Genomic DNA, 25509 nt, shown 5'->3' on the forward strand with positions numbered 1-25509 from the left:
TGCTGTCAGCAAGAATAGAAGTCAATCAACAAGTGCCCTTTTTAAAAAAGGTTTCTGAAGGAGGCCTTTACTGTTTTGTTTTTGTTTAATCAATGCACACTCACACACATTAAAAACTTGAACCAGATGCAATGAATCTGTGGTGTAGTTATCATTGCTTTTTCTGGTAAGGAGGAAGGAAAACACTCAATGTCAGGAAATCAGGGTGGGTTGTAGGGATGGGTATTAATGAGTGCTGGGGTGTGCTGGAATGGGTGTGTCTATATCAATGTGTACGAGAGGGGAATATCAAAGTTTGAATGAGGCCATACATCAACTACAGGGATTTTTGTCCTCCCAGTTTGTGTTTGTTTTTCCTAATCTCTCTTGCTAAGGCCACACACCAGAAAACAGACATGCATGACTGTCAGTGGTATGCTATCAGAGTACTGCACTATATGAAGGCCAAATGGAAGGTAACCAAGAGCCCTAACACAAATTTTATAGATGGATTTTATTAAACGAGAGATGGAGGAAAATCAGAAGTATGTCCCTGGTTGGCCCGAGTTATTGCTGAAAACAAGGCTAATGACTGCAATAGGACACAGCTAATCTTGTTATCTCTTTATCTCTTGTCCTGTGTGTGTGTGTGTGTGTGTGTGTGTGTGTGTGTGTGTGTGTGTGTGTGTGTGTGTGACCATGGCTTCTATCTTGGCAGTATTTGAATATTATAGAGTATATCCTACCATTTTTCCAAATGTCTGCGTTGAATTCACAAACACACAAGTTTTGGGATGCTGGAGAGTAAAACCAACAACTTTTGTGGGAGCACATTTGTGCTCAGACTGGCTGAAAGATTCCTCCGTATCGGGTACATTCCATTTTGATCTGTTTGCTTCCTATCCGACGCATTCTCATCAGCGTGGGAGCTTAGGCACTTTTTAAACTTTTTTTCTGCGTGTGTAAAATGTTTTAGAGACTTCTCATTTGAAAATGTGTGTGAATGTGCGCAGATACACGTAGACTTGCTGATTTTGAAACGTACTTCTCTTGTTTGTTGATTCCAGCATGAAGTTTGTGTTTTGTGTGTGTGTGTGTGTGTGTGTGTGTGTGTGTGTGTGTGTGTGTGTACGCGCACCGAAAATTCAAGAGTGGATCTCTGCCAGGGCTTAGGGCTTGGCTGAGAAAATGCCTCAAACCAGTTTACTCTGGTTGTGTAGTGAAGAGGTCTGGGGCGGGACTAGAGCTCTTAAAGCTGCAGACTCTATTCTCTATGAGAATATGAGTATGTGTCTACTGTGTATAGCACAGATCGGTAAATTTGGATTTATATTTATTTACATACATATGGTACGGACACTGGTATATCTTTTTCAGGATGTTACATGAGAATTGAAATCTGTTTATGTGTGTGCAAATGTGAACAACTGTGTGGGGATGAACGCTTGGCCTGGCCTCAAATAGTTTTCCCCACATTTTGCTTTCAAGGACAGTAGAAGTCTTAAATAGAACCAACAGGAATAATAAGTGTGTGTCTGAAGCAGATAAGCTTATTTGTCTTTGCAGGATCTTTTTTCTTTTCTTTTTTTTTTTTAACAAGAATGCCTTATGCCAAAGCACACTGTTTAGGCTGTCTGTGCCTGTGTTTGTGAATGTTTTCTGGTGTCAGTTCAAGTGGGTAGTATGAATAAGATTTAAGATGAGGTTGGATTGCTTTGCATGGGGCGTTCTGAGAAGGAACTGAGCAAAAAGCATGGTTCTCCCCTCTAAGCGAGGTTGCACAAGCTGTGCAGAAACACACCACAAAACACTTTCACTCTAGAGGCTTTGTCCCCGTGTTTGTATATATGCACACAAGCACATATTTGAACACACACAATAGTAAGTTGTCTAAGATTTACTGTACATGAAATTACATATCGCTCTGTCTTCTGGCTGCTTGTTGGACTTGTTTACCTCCTAATGTAAATTTCTTCTAACATCACAGTTTGTATTTTGTGGCTATATAGAGAATTGTATGTTTCTCTGGGGACAAGGTTAAACTTTTTTTTTCCTTAAATATTTTCCAATACTCTGAAAAACAGACAAACCTCTGTTTAATAGAGCATGGGGTTGGTTAGACAAGAGTACCCCTTAAAACTACACCAGATATGTTTCTTGTGCTCAGTGTGCATTTTTATTTTTCAGGAAGCCGTCAGGTCACGCTGATAAGGAGGTGATGGCTGCCACCGTCCTGACCTCACTGTCCACATCACCTTTGGTGCATTACCCTTCGTCTGCACCCACAGGTAACACCATTGGCTCGGCATCAGTTGCATTCATGCACCCATGCACCTACTGCTCCTTGAGTGCAAGCTGCTTTGTCACACACTGACTCATCCACTGTGTTTAACAAAATCAAGGACATTCACTTTGTGTTGCTCGCTGGGGACGGTGCTCATCACAAATCACTTGATGTTAGTTTACCCTGACACAGGCTGAGCTGCTGACTCGTTGATGTGTTAACATGTATTTATCCCAGAGAAGGGTCACGCAGTGTTATTAGCACTTTATTCCATCATCTTTCCATGCATGTATGTTTACCCAAGCCCAGCACTTACTGCCAACTGTTTAGCCTTGACCATTTCACCACAGCTCCTTTTGCTGTTTCCAGTGTTGCTGTGGTTGCTATTACCATGCCAACCACCAGACGGTCAAAGTCCTGACAGCTTTTTAGCTCAGCGCTAAACCCGGGCTGCTGGTTTTTTGCTCTCAGGAAGAGCTTCTATAGTTTTTATCTCTAAAGGCTAGAAGCACCCTGTTGACACTGCTGCACCATTTCGGACATAATAGAAATAAACCAAGAACTGTAAGCTTTCATTTTAGAAATGATCTGTGATGCAGTCATTAGATCAGATCAGAGGATGCTGTGAGTTTATGATTGCAATGCTTGATGAAATGCTTATTTGACAAAATATTTCAGAAAGGGGGTGTTGCTTGATTACTCTGTGGTAAATCACAGTGGTGCTTTTATAAAAAGTATCCATGGCTGTATGGATCCCTGTTGAGATTGGATAGTTTTTTTTTTATTTAATGCAACCTCCAAAACCTTTCCTTATATTTTTATAACTTAAAAATTAAATTGTTTATTTATTTATTTGTTTAGCTCCTGGTGCATTTGGTTGTTTAAAAAAGTGGCAGGTTTTTGTTTTTATGAGTTGAGACAGGATTGGATATCCTATTTTTATTTTTATATTTTTTGTGTGAAAACACACAGTCCACTGAAGCCCCTTGATAATTCTGAAAAATAGTTTGATAACCCTTATCTCTTTATATTTATATGGGAAACAGTTATTGAATTGTAGAAGGTCTCTCCAAAATGTATGATATTAGTCCTTGCTCTGTGTTTTTCACTATAATTTGCCTGATTAAAAGTCAGATAAAGCCATTGTGATAATCAAGTCTTAAAGCACTATATAATTAATCAACAAATTAACAAATGTATTGAAAGGGTTTCTGGGCCTACACACTGGAAATCGTATAGTGTTTGTTCTAGGAAGTAAAGAAAGTTTGGACTCAATGGTTGAAGTTTCAGTATACAGTAGCTAAAAAATATGTGGTGTAGTAAAGAATCCATTGTTTTAGATATTATATAATTTGTGGAAATAAGCTTCTAAGGTTTACAGATTAAGACATATGTTTTAATTATTTTGTGACATTAGAATTGGGATTGTTTTGCAAGAGAGCCCCAATATTATGTTTCCAGTAATACAAATTTAAAATTGAGAGGTATTATCAAAGAGTTCTTATAACAGATCAAGTTAAAATTGGTTGTCCTGTTCAAGGCCATCTTCTTGTGCACCCCCTGGACTGTTGGTTGTTTTTGTTTTTTTGTAGGGCAGCTGTCCACTTAATTTGTGTCTGCGATGGCCACTGAATCTGGTCCAGTGTGCCAAAACTGCTGCCCTTCAATTTCATTGTTATTTTTGGGGAATGGAGAAAGTTGCAGGAGGCAAATCTAATGAGGGGCCCATATGGTGAATGAAAATTGTTATGTTGTCTGGCCAAAAAAACTCAAAGTGCTCTGAGCTGGCACTCTGGTATGCAGCATGGTCAGAAGATGACGGGAAGTGATTTGAAAATACCAGCTGTGTTGGAAGCTCAAAGCTGTCTTCTCATCCATGAGATGGCCAGATTTAAATGAGCTAAGTTTGCTGTTTTTATGGACCTGTTCTCAGAACTTCTATTTTTTTCTCATACCTCACTGGTTCACATTTGGCTCTTAGTTCATGGTCAAATTTGTATGTCTTCAAACATAAAACATCCTCATTTCAGTCACGTCTTGCCAATAACAATAAGTTGTTGTGTTGTATAAACTACAGCCCCCGAGCCGGCCGGCAGAGCTTGGAAAGAGGTGCTGTCAGCTAGCTACAGCAGTTCGACCAGCGGCAACTGGAGCTGGGATGCCAGTGACCATTCAGTCCCCTCCACTCCGTCCCCACCACTTTTAAACGATACAAACAAGAGCTTCCCGCTCTCGTCCCAGGGTGATGATGGCAGTGAGGATGTCACAGAGAGCCCGCACTTCATGTTTGAAGACCCCATACCTCGGAAGCGAAAGGTAAAGATAAACGCTTACGTCCTGACTTTCTTTCTTAACTTGGGCAGTTTTGTGGCATCCAAGCGGCTTGAGGCTTGAGGCAGTGGTGTCACACCTCTGCAGCTTGGACTTTGTTTTGGTCTCAACAGTTTTTTTTTTTCACCTCACTACACCTTAGTACACCTGATGATTACAGTTTGTGTTTAGATTTGGTGTAGGCTGCTGGGGGCTTCCAATAGTGCACTGAGCATTTCTTCTTCTTGACCTTTTTTTCACTCTGTGTTTATACACCACACTGTGTTTCCACAGCATGTATTTTGTCCTGTCTCACTCCTCTCACCCCCAGCTGATTGCAGCAGATGGCTGCACTGAGGTTGGTTCTGCCAGAGGTTTCTTCCCATTAAAAGGGAGTTTTTCCTTCCTGCTGTTGCCAAGCGCTTGCTCTTAGTGGGTCGTCTGAGTGTTTGCTGTATTATTGTAGGGTCTCTACCTCACAATATAAAGCCCCTTGAAGTGACTGTTGTCAACTTGATAAAGTTTCATAGAGAAGTTTAAAAGAGGAAAAAGCAGATTCAATTTTAGTTTTGAATAGGAAATAATCAGTGGTTCATCCACCCATCTGTCCATCTATTTTCTTAACCACTTGTCCAACTTAGGGTCCCAGGGGCCAGGAGGCTATCCCAGCTGTTATAGGGTAAGAGCATTTAACACATGTCTAGGCTAAATATATAGAGTACATCCTGAAGATAGTAAATCAAGCTGAGCTTGTATACAAACAGCTCTGTACCTTTCTAATTTTTAAGTACTAGGTAGGAGATAGAAAATCCACAACACAAACAGTCAAACATAAGCACTAGGCAGGTTAAATAACCTCTTACATATGGCCTGCCACTCTCTGGTTGTGTGGACGATTGATTATATTCTTGCTTTTACTTCACCTCCTCCGTTTTGTACTACAGAAGCAGTCCAGAACAGCAAAATGTTTTTGCTGTCAAGTAGCTTCCAATTGCCTTTTCAGTCCTTTCAGGGAAAGAGGTGGTAGGGTTTTATAACAATGAAAGAAAATCGGCAGACTGTGTAGGAATGAACAGCAGGAAGTAAGCATGCAAGGGATGCATAAAAATGAGGGCAGTTGGAGGGTATAAAGACGGAAAGGAGAACTGATGCACAGGGTAGCAGCAGAAGGAGAAATCAATCTCAATATTTCCTCCGGCCATACGGTGACAAAGGAGAGCTCATATACTGTATATGTGGGAGTTTGCAATTGAGCCTCCCTGGAGTGAGGCAGCAGTGAATATATGAAAACCATAGAGACTCCAAGGACATGCCATTCTATAGATAAGCAGACAGGAAATTAAGTAGGATGATGCTGGGGCAAGTATAGAAAAACAAGTTGTGTGGAAGTGGGCTTAAAGGTTGGCTAATTTGCTGGTTAGCTTTGTGTTGTGACATAGCTGTCACAAACTCTTAACAGCAACTACCCCCACTGGATTTTAGGCTGTCTGATTTTTGTGCGGGCATTGAATTAAGAGGATTATTTAACATGACATTCACTAGTCTTAATGTTACTGTGGTAAGAGGCAAGAAAAACACTTTGAGAATTAAGTGATTTGTGATTGTTTGTAGGATTACAGATTAGCTTTGCTGTGTACTTTTTGTTGCAAACAGCTTCATGGGGTACGTGCATAAAGCTAGCAGCAGTCAAAGAGTTTAGGAGTTTGGCCTCTTGTGTTTTTGAAGGGTTTAGGGGTAAGTGTATGCTGTAGAAGTCAGTGAGAAGTAGTTCAGAGGAATAGCGGTGCAGGAGAAAGTTAATGTAACTATTGTTAAAAACCTGCTTTAAACTCGTTTCTCTTGCCCTGCTTCCTCTGTCTCTCGTGCTCCCTCCCTCAGTTCTCTTCTTCTTGCCCTTTTTTCTCCAGAGGCTATTGGAAGGTAATAAAAGCACACACCCACTGTCTTTCACCCACTGTCTTTCATTAGCAGCAATGCAAGTCCCTGCCTGCTAAAGGGACAGCTGCCAGGGCCTGATATGTGGAAAAAGAAAATAAGTCAAAATAAAAAGTGGCAATCTATCTCTCGTCAACTAACAGCTTCCCATTTAAATGAACTAAGGTCTTATGTTTTGTTCTTTTGTTGTTCTTTCTTTTGGTAAAATCACAAAAAAAACAAGAGGATCAGCTATGAGAAAAATTTCCAAATTACACGTCTAGTTTTGTGAGAGGTCTTGAATGTTTTGTTAAACAGTGTGACCAGCCTTTTATGTAATCACCGAATTATTTCCTGTGCTATATATCCCCATTCCATCCCAAAGAGTTCCCACTGTACTCTTACTCTTTCTCAACAGAGCAGTTCTTATTGAGGAGGCCACACAGGCCATCCCATGCATAACTGAGTTATGCAGAAAATGTGTTCATTTATTTATTGTTTTAATTGCAGCTTGATTCTCACTCAGAAACCAGAGCACAACTGCTAAGATTTTGCAACAGCCAGCTAACTTTAGTTTTGTTTTTGGTAAACGTCTCTTGCAGAACTCAATGAAGGTCATGTTCAAGTGCTTGTGGAAGAACTGTGAAAAGGTCCTCAGCACCTCCTCAGGGATCCAGCGACACATCCGCACCATCCACCTGGGGTTAGTTGGTAGTCATCACAAAGTAAACCCACACAGTGTTGAGTTACTGCCTTCGGGGCTCAGCAGACTGTATTTGTGTAAAATATGACCAGATTACAGCTGCATATTCATGTTGTGCTGTCAGATGTTTAAAAAAACGATTAAATGATTAGAAAATTGTAGGCTCTCAAAGATAGTTTTTTTTTTTTTTTTTTATATTGTGTGTATCATGCACTTAGCACCATGCTTTTCTTAGCTAAATACCTAAACATACCCATGCCACCGTCATGTGTTTTATAATCTCAAGAGATCACACGGATATTCTTTTTTGTGAAGCTGTCATTGTTTAAAGCTGTGTTTTCTGTTTGTGTTAGTAATCTCTTTTCTGCAGCTCCAGATAATACTCCCATACCTTGTGATTTTAAAATAGTGTGGTAAGACAAGAAAAGTGACACACATTGCCACAGTTTGGATGGTGTCCAACTGGGCTATTGAATTACTGTGCCTCTGCACAGGTGCTCACAGGCACATTTGCTATCAAAAACCATTCAGCCATGGAACGTATGCAAAGGTTTACAAGTAAAACATTTTCATTTTCTGGCATGAATTTCTAACTGCTCAAAAATAAGATTTTTTTTTTAGGGGATTTAGACCTGCTGTGCAGATATAAATCCTGAAAATACAGGTGTTTAAGCCAAGAAGCAAGTACAGCAAAGATAAATGATCTGTCTCAAAAGATAGAAAGACTAAATTGATTACACCAAAAAAGGCAGTGCTTGAAGGAAGATTCTACATTCTTAAGCAAAGGGCACATAAAAGGTTAGGTGAATATTACAAAAGGAAAAATGTATTCACATTGTATTCACATCACAAGTTTATGGAGGTGAATAATTATGACTGCAACTGTGCATTGCCCAGTTAAGACCAATTTTTCTCAGCTTAACCCATAATTTATTACAGTGCATGGAGATGTTGTTTCTTTTGCAAGACATCACATTATATTATATATGGTCAACTGGCATTGATGAGTCATGCTGTGGCTGTTTTTGCTGTGCAGCAGGTACGCCTTGGGTAATCAGAAATCACTAACAGAAGGCTTGAAAGCGATTTCATACCTTTATGCAATTCTAAGTTAAGAGAAAGAGACACTGTTACTCGAAGGATTATTTTCTCTTGTGGGCGTTGTACTTAGTTTTTGTTTTTGTTAGTTTAATTCCCAGCTTGTATGTTTAAGGACCTTTGCAGCACACTGGGTTATACTGCCCCCTTCTGTTGGAGAGAGTACACTTTTTTTTTGTTATAATCAACAACTTGTCTATCCGTATTTATAGGTGTCTATCTTGATTCCGTCGTAATGTATTGAGAGCCTGTTTGTGGTTTCTTATCATTATCACTTGTATGTTTACAGTTTTTCTTAAAAAACAATTTAAATGTTTATTTTAAATCGGGAATATATAACCTTCCCCTGTAGGCGAAGCAGCGACTCTGACTACAGTGATGGAGAAGAGGACTTCTACTACTCAGAGATTGAGGTCAACATGGACAGCCTCACGGAGGGCTTGTCCAACCTCACACCCACTTCCCCAACCACAGCCGGTCCGCCGCCCATCTTCCCTCCACCGCTCACCGATGTCCCTCACTCCAAGCACATCAACATGAATGGTTCGCAGTGCCACGCCCCTTCACTGCTCAGTCAGTCAGCTCCCTCCACACTCTGCCACATCCGCACTGACCATGCCTACCAGGTAATTCACATTCAGCGCGAGACAAGACACACAGAATAGCTGAAGCTGCATTTAAAAAAATAATAAATAAATAAACCAAGACAAAACATTAAACATTTGGCAAGTACAGCAAAGATAAATCCAGGATTCAGTATTCTAATATGTGGAATGTGCAGAGGCAGTTTTTCAAATCAGTGAAAACAAACAAACAAACACAAACAAATAAATAAATGAATAAATAAAGAGGCCAGGGTGAGTTACTTAGCTCCTACGCCAGTGTGGGAGTATGTAACAAGGAGAGAAGCAAAACTTTCTGGCAAATATTGACAGAAGTTCACATGACGAATGAAGTCCGAATCCAGTTTTTGCTCATTTTGATATCAGAAAAGTTTTAGTTATTAGATTTTCAGATCATGGTTAAAGTCCTGTGTAGTCCTGTTTTAGGTGTCTATGCCTTCTTAAACCTCTTCTCATTGGCCTTCCTTGCCTGTCTATGCGCCGTTTCTATTGACCCGTCCTTGAAGGTAAAATTACATGGTGTCAGCTGGAAGTTTGGTTAAAGTTTAAATACTTTAGGAATTCACAGAATTCAGTCCTTTTCATTGGCTTCAGGCAGGATCACACTTTTAGTTGCCATGACAACTGAATACACATATTAAAGAAACAGCAATGTTTCTTTTATGCAAAGAAACTGAATAGGACTACTTCATTTTCTCTGTATTGTACTGTATGCGTACTCTTTTATTTATCCTAACTTCATATTCTTCCTGCTATTCCTTATACTGCCGTTTGTGCAACATTTTGCAAGTGCCTGCCAGTTTTGGTTAACTAAAGTTTTCACTCAAATCTTTTTATTTGTGTGAATTTAAAAATATTAGCAGTTTTGTTGTACATTTGTGATCAGTATTTAGTTTAAGGCACCTTTCAGATTAAAAGCTGAAGATATGCCTTCCTTTCTAATTTATACAACCTATTCCCTCTGTGATCTCTTATTTTCTGTTTCTCTTTGCTCATTTCCCATCCCTTCTCGTTTCTGTTGTGTCTTCTCCTGGCTATGTGGGGTGGCTGTCCATGTTCCAGGCCACCGCTCCAGTGAGTATCCCAGTGGGTCCTGAGCTGGCTGGGATAGGCAGTGGTAATGGGATCGGGCCTGGAACTGGGACTGGCAATGGCATCAGTGTGTCGTGGCAGTCCCCTCCTGTCATTTTTAAAGGCATCCCGGTGAGTGAGGCTTTATCTCACAACCCTTTTAACTTCATCTTAACTTCTCCACTGCTCTTTTCATGGAAGCTTTTTTCACTTTTTAGTTTTTCCTGTCCTTGCTTCTTTACGCTATGTTCTTTTTATACAGAGACGTGTCAGTCTTTGTTTCTGTACCTAAAGCAGTTGACGACTCTGTTGGTTTCAAATGATCATTATCTAATACAATTTGTTTGCTCAGTGCAATGGCTATAACATGATACCAACAGAGTTTACCACCACTTTGAATGAAGGCTCGATTGCACAACCAGCAAAAGAAAAGCAGAGTTCTTTTGTCTTCCACTGTAGATGGTGGTAGTTTTCCCACTGGTAGGAAAAATTGGAGCTGGAAGAAGGAGCAGAGTAATTATGGAAAGGCAGTTTCCCCTGTTTTGTTACGGTTGTGTTGCAGAGAACTTTTAAGTCATGCTCGTGCCAGTGTCTGAACCAAACAAATGCAAAATTTAAATGTCATTTGTATATTTGTGATAAACCTGTGTGTGTGTGTTTTATAGGTGTTGCACAGTACACTGCTCCACAAAGTGATCTTGTTTCTCTTAGTAATCAAAAACAGTGAAAAACATAGACATAAAAAAATGACTTTTTAGATTGGTATTTTGTTGTTGTATTTTTAATTTCTTTGGGTATATCAAATGAACATTAATTCTGCATTAAAATGCAAAGAAAAGACTGCTATTTTTACTTTTCACTTCAGAAATATATGTAATTTGCCAAAGGGTGCTCAGACCACTGAACAGTATGTTCACCTGCCACTTCATTAGGTACGCCTTGCTAGTACTGCGTTGCTCTCTTTTGTCTGTAGAAGTGCCTAATTTTTTATGGCATAGATTCAATGAGGTGATGGAAACATCCCTCTGACATTTTAGTGCATATTGGCATGATGGCATCCTACGGGTGCTGCAGATTTGTTGGCTGCACATCCATGATGTGAATCTCCACTATATCCCACTACCTCTATTGGATTGAGATCTGATGACTGTGGAGGCCCTTTGAATACAAAGAACTCACTGTCCTGTTTAAGAAACCAGTTTGAGATGATTTGACCTTTGTGACATGCTGCATTATCTTACTGGAAGCAGTCATGATAGAATTGGTTCACCAGAATCCTGAAGAGATTGACGTGATCAGAAACAATACTCAGCAATACTCATGTCATGCTGTTTTAGTTATGATTAGTATGATTAGTTTGATACTATGGAACCCAAGTATAGCAACACACCATTACACCATCAGTAGCAGCCTGAACTGTTGATTTAATATTAATAATTTAGATTTGTATAGCACCTTTCAAGAAACCCAAGGACACTTTACAAAAGAGTATAAATAATCAAAAAGTCTAGAGGTTGAAGGCTTTGTTGAAGTGATGAATTTTAAAAAGTTTCTCAGGAGTCCAGTGATAGAAGGCGGCATGCTTTCATGCTGTTTAAGCTGAAATCACACTCTACGATCTGCAGGCAGCAGAAATTGGCAATCATCAGACCAGCTGACATTGTTCAAATCTTGTGTTATCCAATTGTTCTTTTTTTGTCCTATTATTAACTAACAGGAGTGACACGATGTGGTCTTGTGCTACACTAAGGTACTGTAGTTCATTAAGACAGGGGCAGAAAAATCCAGGTTGTGTCTTTCTGTTTTTCAGCTGTCATCATTGTGTGGTTGTAACTGCATAAACATCATGTGTCTGTTCAATCAGTATTTGATATCTGATCATTTCTCTTGATGAAGCTGGTCTGCTCTCTGTCAGTATGATTTTGAGTATTGACTTAATGACTCTTTTACAGGGGGCAACAACTCATGTTCGTACAGTTAGCATTGGAGAAAAGCGGCAGCCAGCACCTAGCTCACACGCCATTGTTAACAAGAACCACCCACTGATTATGCCATCGCCTAAATCAACACAAGGAGCCAGGTATGCATCCACAATTTACTTAGAGTGCTGATTAAGTCTGCTTGAGTCAAAGTGCTAAAAGTACTTTTGCTTCATAGGAAGAATGTTTGGGATTTTAAACTGTTGGTCAGCTGGTGCTTTTCTGTGTGAAGTGTGCATGTGTGTTCTAAAGGTGTTATAAATTGGTTATAGGTGTGGATGGGAGTGTGAATGACTGGCTCTTTCTCTCTGTTTGCAGATTCAGCATTTGATATCAAATGTGAAATCTTTTCTTTCTTTTGCATTTTTTTCTTACTTTTGCTTACAAATATATACAGTAAAAAGCATCTACGTAGCATCTGGGTTATAAAAATTAAACCTGCATTCTATCTAAAGGCCACCAGATGGCGAAAGCTGTGGTTGCTAAAAGACTTATGGTTCTATAGAAATCTATGGGGAAATGACTCTCTGTTTTGACCTTTGTAAATACTTTCCTGGTGAGTTTATGGGCTCACTCACCTGTTTTAGCTCATACTGAAGTAAAAAAATAAGATTTTGAAAATCTTGGCCATACTGTAAAAAATGGAGCATTATCAATGGTATGAAACCGCGTAGTCATTGGCTAACAACTTGTAAAACACAAGTCAATAGCCGACAAAGCACATGGTTTCACAGTCAGACGTGCCCCTCCTTGTCAGATGGCAAGAAACGCTCATTTCGAGGGTGTAAAACTGGACTTCAGAAACCAGTTGGTGACGTCATGATACCTGCGTCCACCTTTTTTTAATTGTCTATGCTTTCAACACACTTCCCATTAGTTCCCTTAGAGGAGTCTGCAGGAAGTCCATGCAAACTCCTCAGGCTGGGAACTAAAATGAAAAATTTTGGCTATTGTAGCTACAAAGCTATTATCATTTCAGTGGGTCACAGTAGGTTAAATGAATAAAACTGCTGCTTGCACTAATATACTTTCTGAAACGTGAATGTGATTACATTCGTACCTGTGTGATGTTATTGGGCTGGGTATTTAATTCTGCTGATAAGTAGTTTGACTGTTTTAAATTCTTATAATGGCGTTTGGATCATATGTGTAATTATAATTGTGCACTGCCAAAAGCCTGTGTTACTCTTCAAGGTGCTGAACCATGTCAGATATTACATGTGTATAGGTATAATAATATCGGCCTCTTCAAAAATGGTGTTCTTGTACTGAATCACTGAATTATTTAAAAGAGAGATACTGTACCTACTCACCTTTAAGCACATTGTACGTACATGTTTGCCGTTTGCCCATGTGTGTGTCTGGATGTCTATGTGCATGTCCTTATGCTGTCACATCTGCTGTTACCAAGGAAACCCCGTGGGGAGGCGAAGAAGTGCCGAAAGGTGTACGGCATGGAGAAGAGAGACATGTGGTGCACAGCCTGTCGTTGGAAAAAGGCCTGTCAGAGATTCACCGACTAATAAAGTCCCCTTCCTCGGTCTGCGATATGAGCTCTTCCCCTCTAGGAGCGACAGCGAGGTGGACACTTCCACTGAGGAAATAAGGGGAGTCTCTTCACAATGGAGTTCTCAGCACTGCTTCCTCCAGCCCAGCAGTGGGTTTCGCCTTCACTCTTTTCCGTTTCCAAACACAAAGACAAAACAAAACTGATGCTTCAAAACAAACATTTTAAAAAAACTTCTCGAGAGAGAGAGAAAAAAAATCTTTATGCAGGTTTGGATACTTTGTTCTAAGACTGAAACATTTTCACTCTGTTGAGTTAAGGAAAAAAAAAGAAACATTTAAATTCGATTATAAGCCTTTTGATTTGAGTTTTTGTTTTCAAATTGCTTCAACTCAAGGCATTGTTTAAAGACTACAAATAAGCTTTTGGGCATGCTCTGTTGTTTATCAGAAGAGCATCATGCAAGCTACTGTTTTTGAGTCGGATCATGGGTTAACACCTGATGTGCTTTGTAAGACCTCTGTAGCATATCTGTTTCTCAGTGTCACTGTTTAAGGGACTCCAAACCTACCAGGTGCAAAAAGCCTGTTCACTTACAGCCAGCAGATTTGGCGTAAGCTCTACCATCTCTGTCTTCAGCAGTCTGGCTGACTGCATGTCGAAATGCGTTTTGTCCAGTATCAAACAACTAGTTTGTTACACAGATTCAGAGTAGCCAAACAGCTATATTTGTTTTGCAAAGCTGCACAAAAACCCTTCACACTAAGTGGTACAAAAATATTTCCTGTGATGCACCAAAATGTTTTCAAGATATGTATTTCCCTCTGTTCTTCTCTCTACTTTTAGAAATATGCACCTTCTTTTAAAGTGTCATGGTAACAAAAAAAAGTGGACATCTGTTTCTTATACTGTGTAGTTTATTTTCAGCAATGAGTTGCTGACGCAACAAGTAGATTCACTGTGCAATTGGCAGAGTTGCAGGATTGATTATCATCTGTCTTGCTTTGTGGTTGAGTTGAGGCTGAAAGGCTGATAGTTTTTTCTTCTAACAGCTGATGATCTTAAAGAGATTGTTTACCACGACGATACGTGAATGAGAACTGCCCTTTGAAACTTTAACTTACAGTCTGATTTATTATCTGACTTGATTGCCACCTGATGATGACAATCAGGCGCTCTAATTCATATTCTTACAGTTTTAAGAGGACAGGTTACTCACTCTGCCATATTTGGAATAGTTAGCATTAACCAGCATTGCACACCACAGTTAATTTCATAGGTCTGAAATTATCTTTTGCTCTGGTGTAACATTTGGAAATAAATAAGCAGGATTAAGTCAAGTCAGTGCAGGGCAGGGTTTTTGTAGATTGACTGATTTATGTAAACAATTAATGTAGCAATATTTTACCAAAATGAAGTCTTACTTTTCAGATTAGGCCTATAAGAGTAAAGGAGAGGCCAAGATTTCCATGCTTTAGATAAAATATAAGTGGGAGATTTTTAGAAGGTTAAATTCTTTATTGTTCTTTTTTCCCGCTCAACATAGCCCCTTTAAGGACGTTTTACATCACTACTGGAAATTTAAAGTAAATGGTTACGTCTTAAAATCCCATTTATCTGAAATAAGCAACAGAGAGCAAAATAAAAACAAGATATTTTTTAGGTTGTCCCTGTTTAAAGGTTAACTAGCTTTAAATTGTGAGCTTCAATGGCAAAAAGCACTTATAATTGACAAATAAATGACATGAGTAATCTATGTAGTGATCTGTTTTTGATATTAATTAAAAAAAAAAAATCAGGAACAATTGTTAAGAGTGCATTATTATTTATGCATATTCCCCTTCCCCGTTCATAGTGTACATCTCTCATCAGGTTTCTCAGAGCTGGCTGAGGTATTTTTTTAGATTTAGATGACTGAGATGAAAGATAATCTTCTAAAGATACTTCCCATTAACCATTGAGCCAAATAAAAGTGCCGACATTCTTAGTGACAAAATAAAGGTTTCTGGCAAAACTTCACCTACTTTCACAGAAAAGAAGGTGAAGTCTGAAAGTGAGTAAGGCGTCATGAGCTCTTGTAGTTGACCCATGTGTCAGGATGTGACTGTTGAAAGTGTTGCTGGATCTTCTGTGTAGTTTGTAATATCTCCTGTTCTTTGGACTGCTAATTCTGATACAACCCAACTCCATTAAGAAGAAAAAACTTTTAACTGGTAACTTTTTTTTCTCTCAGAGACATAAAACAGATATATATTTTTCCTTTTCTCTTTTTTTTTTTTTTTGAGATTCAACTCTGTGTTTATTGTTAGCAGATTTTATATGCAGCTCGGCAGCATGCCCTCGACTCTCTAAGCGACACTGCCTTTACCTGATCTCAGTAGAAATGTATGACAAACAGAGTGCCTGTCCTCCGTATGAGAATGCAATCTTTGAACTGTCTCCTTGACTGAGGTACAGGATGACTTCAGACATTTGTCGCCATAGAAACACCTGTGCTGTCCTTTGTCATCGCAGAGTCGCATGTGCTGTCTGTTGTTGGTTGATGCCACATTAGAGTGAGAGAAACAATTACTTTATCTCCTGAGTTCACTCACTTACAAAGAAATGAACAGATTTTTATGGTAGTTACATTTTAATGGAGACAGACAGAATATCAACCAAAAAAACCCAACAAAAAACCCACATTACATAAAAGTTTGCATGTAAAACATGACTTAGTACTCGATGGACAAACCCTTGCTGACAAGCACAGCGGTAAGACGTTACTTGTAGTTGGTCACCAGGTTTGCACACATCTCAGGAGAGATTTTGGCTCACTCCTCTTTACAGAAACTCTAAATCCACTCAGTTTTCTTGGCCTCTGTTTGGCACTTTAAAGCTCAATTTCAGCTTCAGTTCCCTCCACAGATTTTCTCTAGGACTGAGGTCTGGAGACTAGCTAGGCCACTCCATTCATTTGTTGCCTTGCCGGTATATTTTGGGTCATTGTCATGCTGCAAGACTCATCCACGAGCCATCTTCAGTGTTCTGGCTGACTGATGGAGGCTCTCTTCCAAGATTTTACAGTACACATCCTTGTCCATTGGCCCCTTTAATGCGGTGAAGTTGCCCTGTGCTCTTAGCAGAAAGACAGCACCAAAGCATAATGTTTCCACCTCTGACTGTAGGGATGGTTTTCTTTGAGTGATACTCAGCATTTCTGTTCCTCCAAACATGACAGGTTGCGTTGATGCCTCACTGCAGCACTTTCTCCAAAGCCTGCTGTGAATCACTTAGATGTTCACTGGCAAACTTAAGATGGGTCTACGTGAGCAGGGGGACCTTGTAGGTGCTGCAACATTTCAGTCTATTACAGCGTACTAGTGTGTTACCAATGGTATTTTTGGTGACTGTGATCCCAACTGTCTTCAGATCATTAACAAACTCTTCACGTGTAGTTTTGGGCTAATCCACCACCTTTTTCATGATCATCCTCACACTGTGAGGCAGGATCCTGCAAGGAGCTCCAGACTGAGGGCGATTGAGTCATTTTATATTTCTTCCATTTCCCAAAAATCACACCAGCAGTTGTCACTTTCTCACCAACCTTCCTACTGATGGTCTTGTAGCTCATTCCAGCCTAGTGCAGGTCTAGTGCAGCCAATCAGTGGAGATAAAGGACTATCTCTAACTGATTGGCTGTAATCTGTATGCCACATGGGCACATAGCCAATCTGTTGGAGCCTGAACTCTGGCTGGGTTGTAGTAGATGCTTATTTCACTCACTGATTGCAAATAAATTTATGATGTTTATGTAATGTTGGTGTTTTTGGGGGGGGGGGATTTTTTGTTTTGTTTTTTTGTTTTTTGGTTGGTTGGTATTCTCCCTTAAAAATTAGCCACTGTTTATTTCTTTGTAAGTGAGCAAACTTGTAAATACAGCAAGGGATGAAATAATAATTTCCCCCACTGTGTATGGTAGCACTTCCCCCTTCTAGCATTAAACACACACGAGCACTTATTGTTGTTATTGAACATTAATTTCCCCACCTTTTAAAAGAAAAGCATTATTCCAGTGGCATCTCACATAAGCTAGGTCAGCAGGCCTCTAACGTCAGAAAATTAACCATTTCACCAAGTGCCAATGAAGAGAACACAAAAAGGAAAAGATATACTGAACTAATCAAGTTGCACTAGGTTGCACTGTGCAAAGACGCGTTTTTATAACTGAAAATTTTATATACGAAACTTTTTAAGTGAAAGGGGTATTTTGTTTTGGGCGGGGTCGTGGGTGGGAGGCGTATCGTCACTGCCTGATGGAATAAATGGGGTGTCAGGGGCAGGGGTTGCGAACCTCTGCGGTTCCCCATTATTAGCACGTGATCCTGAGAGTCAGTGTCTTGCACTCTGTGTCAGAGTTGTTGTACTAAACACGGCAGTGCTGCCAGCTTTAGGAGCGTGGTACTGGAAGTACAGTGAGGTACTCGGTAGTCACTTTGCCTTTCCTTGGAAGAGTGCCAAGGGATGAACGCAGCACCAGCCTTGTCTCAGTGATGGGAAAACACCAGTTTTAGCCAGTAGCTACACATTATCAGCTTGATAACAAATGCTTTACAGTGTTTTATTGCCTGGAGTTTCTTTTCACAGTACAATTTTTATCCACAAAGCTCAGCCTTGTGCTTCCTTTACTTAAAAACAAGTTCCTGCTTCTTTACATTTTGCTGAAAAAAGTAACATGTACATATGTTATTAGTGCTGGATACCACTTTTTTATTTTGTATCCTTCGCTGAGCTTTGGGTTAGTGTCAAATGCACCCCATTTTAGCTCTTTCTCTCTCTCTCTCCTCCCCATCCGCAGTGCAAGCACTTTCAGATTCCACCAACGGTGGTTACAGGCCAGCGCTTTAGCAGGCAGAGAATGGGACTTTTAGCACCTGTTAAGCTAGTATGACCCTCTGCCTGCCACAGAGGCAGGTTTTTTGTTTTTTCTTAAGTTGCACTAAACTGGCGTGTGAGGGTAAGTCCCTAGACTTGTTTTATTAGGAGTTTTGTTCTTTGAGTGAATCTTGGGTAAAAACATGGGAACAAAATTGCTCTTGTGTTAGACAAGAGAACATTTGTGGTGACAAGATCAGCCATTACCCCTTTTCAGCTACATAATGAGAGATGGAGATAGAAGTTGACTGTTTGTGGGTGTGCACATTAGCAGTAGATGGAAAGCAGTGACGATATAGATGGTTTTGTGCATTTTCAGGGCTTTTTTGTACATATGCAACATAAAGAGAACCATGAGGTTGTTGTGGGTTTTTTTTCATATATCGCTTTTCTTTTGTTTGTTGTAACTGTCATATGAAAAGGAATTTTTTTTTTTACAGTACCGAATGTTTTTCTTTCATTTTTAAAGTTGTTTGAGAAGTTATAGTGAACAGATTCAATGTATATTGTAGCTTAGAGGCAAAGGGGAGAAAAACAAAACATGTTGAATGTAAAACCTATAAAAAAAAAAAAAGTATAAAGTCTTTTTTTTTTGTTTTGTTCTTGTTGTTGTAATAGTTGCTGGCTAGTTGGTATTGGCCTGTAGTGAACCTTTAACATGTCCTGATTTTTGGTATCCAAATCTTTAACACCCACAGACAGCTGTTGCCGCAGTGCTAAATCATATAAAATGGCACGACCTTGCAGTATTGCTTTACTATCCTACTTTGTGCAATGAAACGCTTTACAATGGAACAAGAACTAACTTGCTTTTTGGTGACGTTCACACTGTTGCTGTTCTTTTACCCTGGCATTTTTTTTTGTTTTTCTGTTTGGTTATCATTGTCAGAGGTGTTGTTTGTGGATTTGATGTTAAGTTTTTTGTTAGGCAGGATAACCTTCATCATGGGGCACCATGGAAATTTTTGATCCTGCCTTGCACATTCCAATAGATGGCATGCTTTTAGTGTCTTCCAACTTCTCACATAAAAACAAACAAAAAACAAAAAAACATATCCTTTCCACTTCCTTTTTACTACAGCGATTTTCCCGATCACCTTTTCCACTTCCTGTTCTTGTCCTGTCCAGCTTTATTGTGGTCACACCCAAGCCTTTACCCAGTATATTAAGCTAAACTAAACCCTTGAAATGTGCATCAGAAAGCCTTTGTTTTGCTGTTGTTTTGTTCTTTTTTTTGTTTTTTTCAATTACGTCAAAATTGATGTGGTGCTTTTGTGAATGTCGTCTGTAAACCAGCAGCAGCAAAGCCAATAGATCTCCTTCCAAATCAAATGTAATGCATTGCAATGGCAGCTCTACACAGTTCTCTGCTTCTTCTACTACTTTGCTGTGTTGTTTGTCTGGGAGTTTACTCCGTCTGTCACTTCTCTCATCCGATGACCTATTTTTTCCCCGTACCATCTCGTGTTTTTACTGAGCCTTACGCTGGCTGGCATAAAAACCAACCTTTGCTTTTTATTTCTCGATTGATTGATTGATTGTCTGGTTGAGTTTGAGGTTATTTTGCATGTCTAGTATCGCTCATTTCCCCCCCTTTTTTTCTTTTTCGTTAGGAGATACAACACTGAAGGGTTTTATGTGTTAGATTTCCCCTCCAAGTATCCAATAACCCAAGGCTGATGTAGTCTGTTTTTCACCAGATGTAAAAATGCTCATTGCAACCCATAACACACACAAACACACAGTGCTAAGAGCATTTTGTGGGAAACTTGACGTCAGTCTTGGGTCTTCACTGGAGGGCAAGATTTCTCCTGTGTGTGGGCTTGGCCTCTGGTCCTCATCAGCAGTCCCACGCACATGGAGGAAGCACTTTCTGAGGAGTGGTGCACTCAAGGAGTATTTGTGTGAATGTCAAGCTCATGACGAGAGCTTGGAAAGATGGATGAAACATGTATGATGTCGATAATGTGATCTCTGTGATGTAATGTGACAGAAAGGAAAATAAAACCTAAATGGAAGCAGCCTTGTCATCGGGTTCATTTGTTTATATGAAGATGACTATGACTATCGAAGTGTAAGCTTCAAAGGCAACAGTGGATTCATTCCTTCTGCTTTTGCTACCTCGGCTGTCTTTTGACTTGTGTATTCCTCCCCCTTGTGGACAACAGGTGGTGTGACAGCACCATTGCTATTAGCTGTGTTCATGAAAACAAAAGGCACAGCACACACTGGTCACTTCTTTACAGCAGCAATTTCAAAATTTATTGAGACTGATTGGTTTTTGCAAATAATAGTCAAGCTAATTCTTCCACTAAACATGAATTAGAAAGAGGCTTGGACGGCTGGCGGGCCTGTCCCAACATCAAAACAGGAGGCTCATGGTTGACTGTAAAAATGTTTTGTGATCAGTACTATCAACCAAAAAAATATCAGCACAAGAGCACTTAAAATCTGCCCAAAACAAAACAGGTGTAAAAACAGGACAGGTTTTTTTTTTGATTATTTAGCACATTTTGTTACAAACACAGGATTATGATAATATAAAGTCAGCATCATATTGAACAATATTCCCAATGAAAATAAACAAACCTCAAGCTTCAAGTGCGACCTTTTACAAATCAGAGACCCTCTGAAACTTGAGGGAGAAAATAAATAATATATAATAGTAATATAAATTTATATATATGAAGGTATACACACATCACTCTTAGTAGAAGAACAAAATCTAAAGTAAAAAGCGCCAATTTTGAAATATAGTATAATATAGATATACCCATATCTATGGCTTCATGATTTGCACGTGTGAATCAAGCTATACAGGCTAAATGAGGATTGCAATTTGTACATGTCTAAGAATACCCATATTCATCTGCAATAGAGCAAAAAATTCCAGTTTTGCATCGTGTGGAATGAGACAGTTGTGTGCAGATGCCGAAGATGCCGCTTTGGTATGACAAAATGAACATAGGCATGCAGTTAAGACCACAGAATCAGGGCACAAAAGGTCATCAACACACAGTGGGAAGGAGAATCTGGTCGCCCATCATGATTTGTCTCTTTGAAGTTTTCAAAATCCTCGAACGTTTCGGCCCTCTAATCTGATCGGTCGCATCTCGATAATCTCTATCCATTGAGTTACAAATATTCAGTCGTCTCTTGGAAACAAACACTCTTGCAAGCACACAGGTGAAATGTCATTGAGGCACATATTGAGGGGTTGATGGCAGACGTTTTCCTGAAGTACAACCCAGAATGAGGAAGAAGACGTACAGTACAGATCGTGAGAAGAGCGCGGGGGCCGGGGGAGTCACACATACATCCAGATGCCTCTCAGGGGCCAAAACAGCACCACAGGACAGAGATTTGCCACCGATTATGGGCTCCTTCCACACCCACCATTGACATTCATAAACATATTCTACCCCATTGTCTTTCTTCTTTTTTTTTCACCCCAGAAAAGTACAACTGTTTGATAAGTGGGTCAAACAAAAGCACAATAAATAATGCAAATAAAATAAAGATATCTGTCAGACATAAAGAAAGCATCACAAATCTCACTGTACTGAGAGTCTCTCAGCAGGGGCTGATGGGAAGTGCAGTCCATGGCACCTACAGAAGAGGCCAAATGTGTGCGACCAGCACTGGCAACAAAATGTTTCCCAGAGTTACTACTGCAGCACTCTTTCCCTTTATGTAAATGAACTGGGGTCAAGCCAGGAAAGCACTGACATATAGGAATACAGCATGTGGACTCAACGCTCTACTGTCCGATAGACGTGTTTCGTCTGCACATTGCATTTCTACTTGATTGCGTGTCATCAAAGGCGTGAGACACAGCAGTAGCCAGAAAAAAGAAAGGAAAAAGAATCAGCCTGGTTTTAGGATGCGGTCTTCAAAAGCTAGCTGGTCCTTTCACACAGCCCTTCATATTCACAATAATACCATAACGTGCACTTTTTTGTTTTTTGTTTTTCCAAACTGTGACGAATAATGACAGGTTCAAAAAAATAAAAACAACCCAACAACAAAACTGTTTACCACAACAATAAATCCAGAAGCACCTGCACACACAGACCGTGAAACAAAAGCACTTTATGTATACAAATTACTAGATTGTTTTTGGTTCGATATTAATCAATTAGTGTACATTAGTGATGCAAAAGCATGTGCTGAATACATGTTTCAATCAATATCTAACAGAGATGTTTGACAGTGAATGTGTTTTCCCCCCTGGTAAAAAAAAAAAAAAGAAGAAATAAAAATAAAAGCAAATACGACAGAGAAAGCATAAACTGGCACAATAAAAGATTGATAAAAGCCCCATGGCTTGCTGTCCACAACAAGGCAAAGTATAAAAGCTTTTTTTTTCTTATACAAGATATAAAATATCCAAAAAAAAAGAACACACCATAAAGCTTAGCATCCAGCACTTAATAATAATTAATAATAGTAACATCAACGACAAGTAATCATAGTTCTGATATTCATAATAATAAGACATGTCATCTGACTCACTTGAATTGTCAACTTTGCCGAAAACAAACAAACCAAAAAACAAAACAAAACATGGAAATAATCTTAAGAACTGAATATAGAATATCTTTTGGCCACTGGACACTCATCCTTGCATACAAGCAGCCATCCTGTTCCACTCAACACGTACAGAGAGGGCGAGAGCAAGGGAAGGACTTCTGAAAATTAGGAATCCACAAATAAACAAACAGGTTTCTCAATAAATAGCTGTCAAACAAAACAAAGTCAAATTACACTCTCTGCAAAGAGCAAACTCTGAATTTCAAGCACAATTCTGCAATTCTTCTTGTTTTTTTAACCTTGCAAAGCCAGAGAAAGCATATCAGCAAAAGAATCGTGGAAAGAGTCTGCATATTCTGATTCCAGCAAGTGGAATTACATGACTCACTTAAAACGCGCACACGGCAAACGAACAAACCAAAAAAAAAATTTACACAAAGGCAGCTCCTCCTTAAGTGTGAGAGACTTAGCTCTCAGGTCCTATCGTCACAACCTCCAGTGTGAGAGAATCTGGACCAGAGAAAGCGAGAGAGAAGGAAAGAGTTATTAGTGTAGAGCATCCACTGTGTGCTTGAATTGATTTTAAAAACAGGAAGCAGAAACTGATGTCCACTCTGTGGGTGAAGACGGCTGAAACGCTAAAAAGCATCTTTCGGTCTCTCTGTCTCTCTCTGTCTCGCACAGCCTACAGCCCCTTTTAAATTTCCACCCACCCCCAAAAAAACAACCCCAAAACCAAAACAAAACTTTATGTACATTTCTCAAAACTCCAGTATTTCTTGGAATGGATCAATAGAAACCAGGCGGTAAACTTAAGTGAAGAAAAGATTAAGGACCCCACTGAAAGGCATAGGCTATATAAACAGCAATCTGCACAAAGATTCAGTGATTTCTATTTCGTGATAACAGTCAAGAGGACATAAAGTATATCCTTAAAGGTAGGTGCGGTCACCGAGTTGTTTAGGTAAGTAAAGATCAGATCAAAAATGTAAACCACGGGTTCAGGGTATTGATAGGAGTCAGTTGTCATTAAAGTGCAAGTCTGTGGCAGTAGGACTCAACAATGTGCCATTGGGCTGCCCGGTCCTCTGACACACGTAGCTTTGCAATAGATTTAGACCCCCCCTTCACTCATAGGGAGACACTTTTCCCAGAAGCATTATAGTCATAGTTATAAGACCAAGACAGCCTTCCTCCTGGCTATTTCCCTACACTGTCAGTGATCCTTGATTTCCATGATGATTGTGATGGCAAACATACATAGCAGTCTGGCGTTGGCCATGTCCTTGGCAGCGCCGCCATTGATTCCTGTTTTGACAGAGTAGAAAACTACTGGACTCTGGCCTGAACCCTCGAGAAAAATAACACAAAAACACTGCATCAGAATTAAAGGAGGTAAGCAGAAAAAGCCTTGCACTGAGCCATCTCTTCCTCTACTATGGCAGTCAAGGTTGAGAAGAGCGTGCGTGCGTGTGTGTGTGCGTGTGTGTGTGGTAAAAGTGTGTGCATGTCGGTATGTGTGCATTTGAGTGTTACTCGTAATGGTATTAGATCATTGTCGCGCATCACCCTACAGCATTTCCACTCAAAGGAAGGCCTGCCCCAAGTGGGACGAATGGGTAAAGAGAGCAGAGGATTCTGCCTGAGAGATCACAAAAGATCTTCAGAGATCGGTCGATGGGTCACTAACAGGAGCCGGACAGACTCTATGAGATCCAGGCAAAGTCCTTCTCGCTCCCATTCTGCTGTTCCCCCTCCTGTGCCGAGGAGTCACTCTCCTCTTTCTCATTGTCCAGCGTTCCGTGCGTCTCAGCGGTCATCCCTGAGTCCTTCCACTTCCCTCTGTCTTCCTCCCCTTCTCCCAGCATCTCTCCGTCCCCTTCGACCATCATCTCCTCCTCCCCTTCTCCATCTCCATCACACTCTGCTTGGTCATCGTGGAAACGGTCGCCAGGATACAACTCCTCCTCCGGAGAGATATCGCCACCCACCTCACCATTGTGGTCCAGGAGTGCGGCCATGCCTCTGCCAGAGCAATCAGCGCAGACGCCGTGGCGGCGGGAGCCATGCTTGATTCCAACACTGGCTGCTGACATGAAGACTCGGCTGCAGACTTTACAGACGTACTTCTTGTCTTTGCTGTGGACCTGTGGGATGGAAACACAACATTTTTGCAAAATTTTTAAATTCCAAGTGGAAGAGCAAAAGCCTGCAACTTCACAGCTGAAACTGAATGTGAATCCATTCAAATTACAATTGCAGCAATATGCTAGTGACAGAATAAATAAAGAGGAAGAGGAATACAATTTATTTGCTGGCAACAGGTGACTGCCAGGGGGGTCATTGACCAGTCTGCAGACCTGTGTGCATGGGGCTTTAGCAATTTTCATTTGCCATCAACCTCCAGCAACCACTAATAACAAGTCAGGAAATACAAATATTTTCACTCACGATCGGTGATTATGAGATGGTTTTGGACCACTCTTTAGGTCTCTGTGACTGGGGCCTTGTTTACTTAAATTGTGAGCTAGGTTGTGACCATGATTGTAACATTTCCGGCAGACAAGCTAACATCATATGATGGATGGTCAAAT

At 40.1% G+C, this 25509-nt stretch overlaps 2 protein-coding genes across 3 annotated transcripts in view; one reads left to right on the forward strand and one right to left on the reverse strand.

Moving 5' to 3' along the window:
• slc2a4rg (SLC2A4 regulator) overlaps window positions 1–20400 on the forward strand; it is a 41184-nt gene extending 20784 nt beyond the window's left edge. Inside the window, exons 3-9 of one of the 2 annotated variants that reach the window (XM_082518889.1) lie at window positions 2167–2267; window positions 4341–4579; window positions 7090–7190; window positions 8641–8914; window positions 9974–10114; window positions 11935–12062; window positions 13373–20400. In XM_082518889.1, the coding sequence (XP_082375015.1) occupies window positions 2167–2267; window positions 4341–4579; window positions 7090–7190; window positions 8641–8914; window positions 9974–10114; window positions 11935–12062; window positions 13373–13484 (1096 nt within the window). In that variant the 3' untranslated portion in view covers window positions 13485–20400. The remainder of the gene's footprint in view (window positions 1–2166; window positions 2268–4340; window positions 4580–7089; window positions 7191–8640; window positions 8915–9973; window positions 10115–11934; window positions 12063–13372) is intronic. The other variant, XM_082518890.1, reaches the window with a different exon arrangement.
• A 218-nt stretch (window positions 20401–20618) lies between these two features.
• The window catches only part of zbtb46 (zinc finger and BTB domain containing 46), a 63386-nt gene continuing 58495 nt past the window's right edge, over window positions 20619–25509 (reverse strand). The window contains exon 9 of the mRNA XM_082518888.1: window positions 20619–25062. Coding sequence (XP_082375014.1) covers window positions 24622–25062 — 441 coding nt within the window. The 3' untranslated portion in view covers window positions 20619–24621. The remainder of the gene's footprint in view (window positions 25063–25509) is intronic.

The sequence above is a fragment of the Aulonocara stuartgranti genome (assembly GCF_965226115.1).
Source record: "Aulonocara stuartgranti genome assembly, chromosome: 20".
Taxonomy (NCBI): domain Eukaryota; kingdom Metazoa; phylum Chordata; class Actinopteri; order Cichliformes; family Cichlidae; genus Aulonocara; species Aulonocara stuartgranti.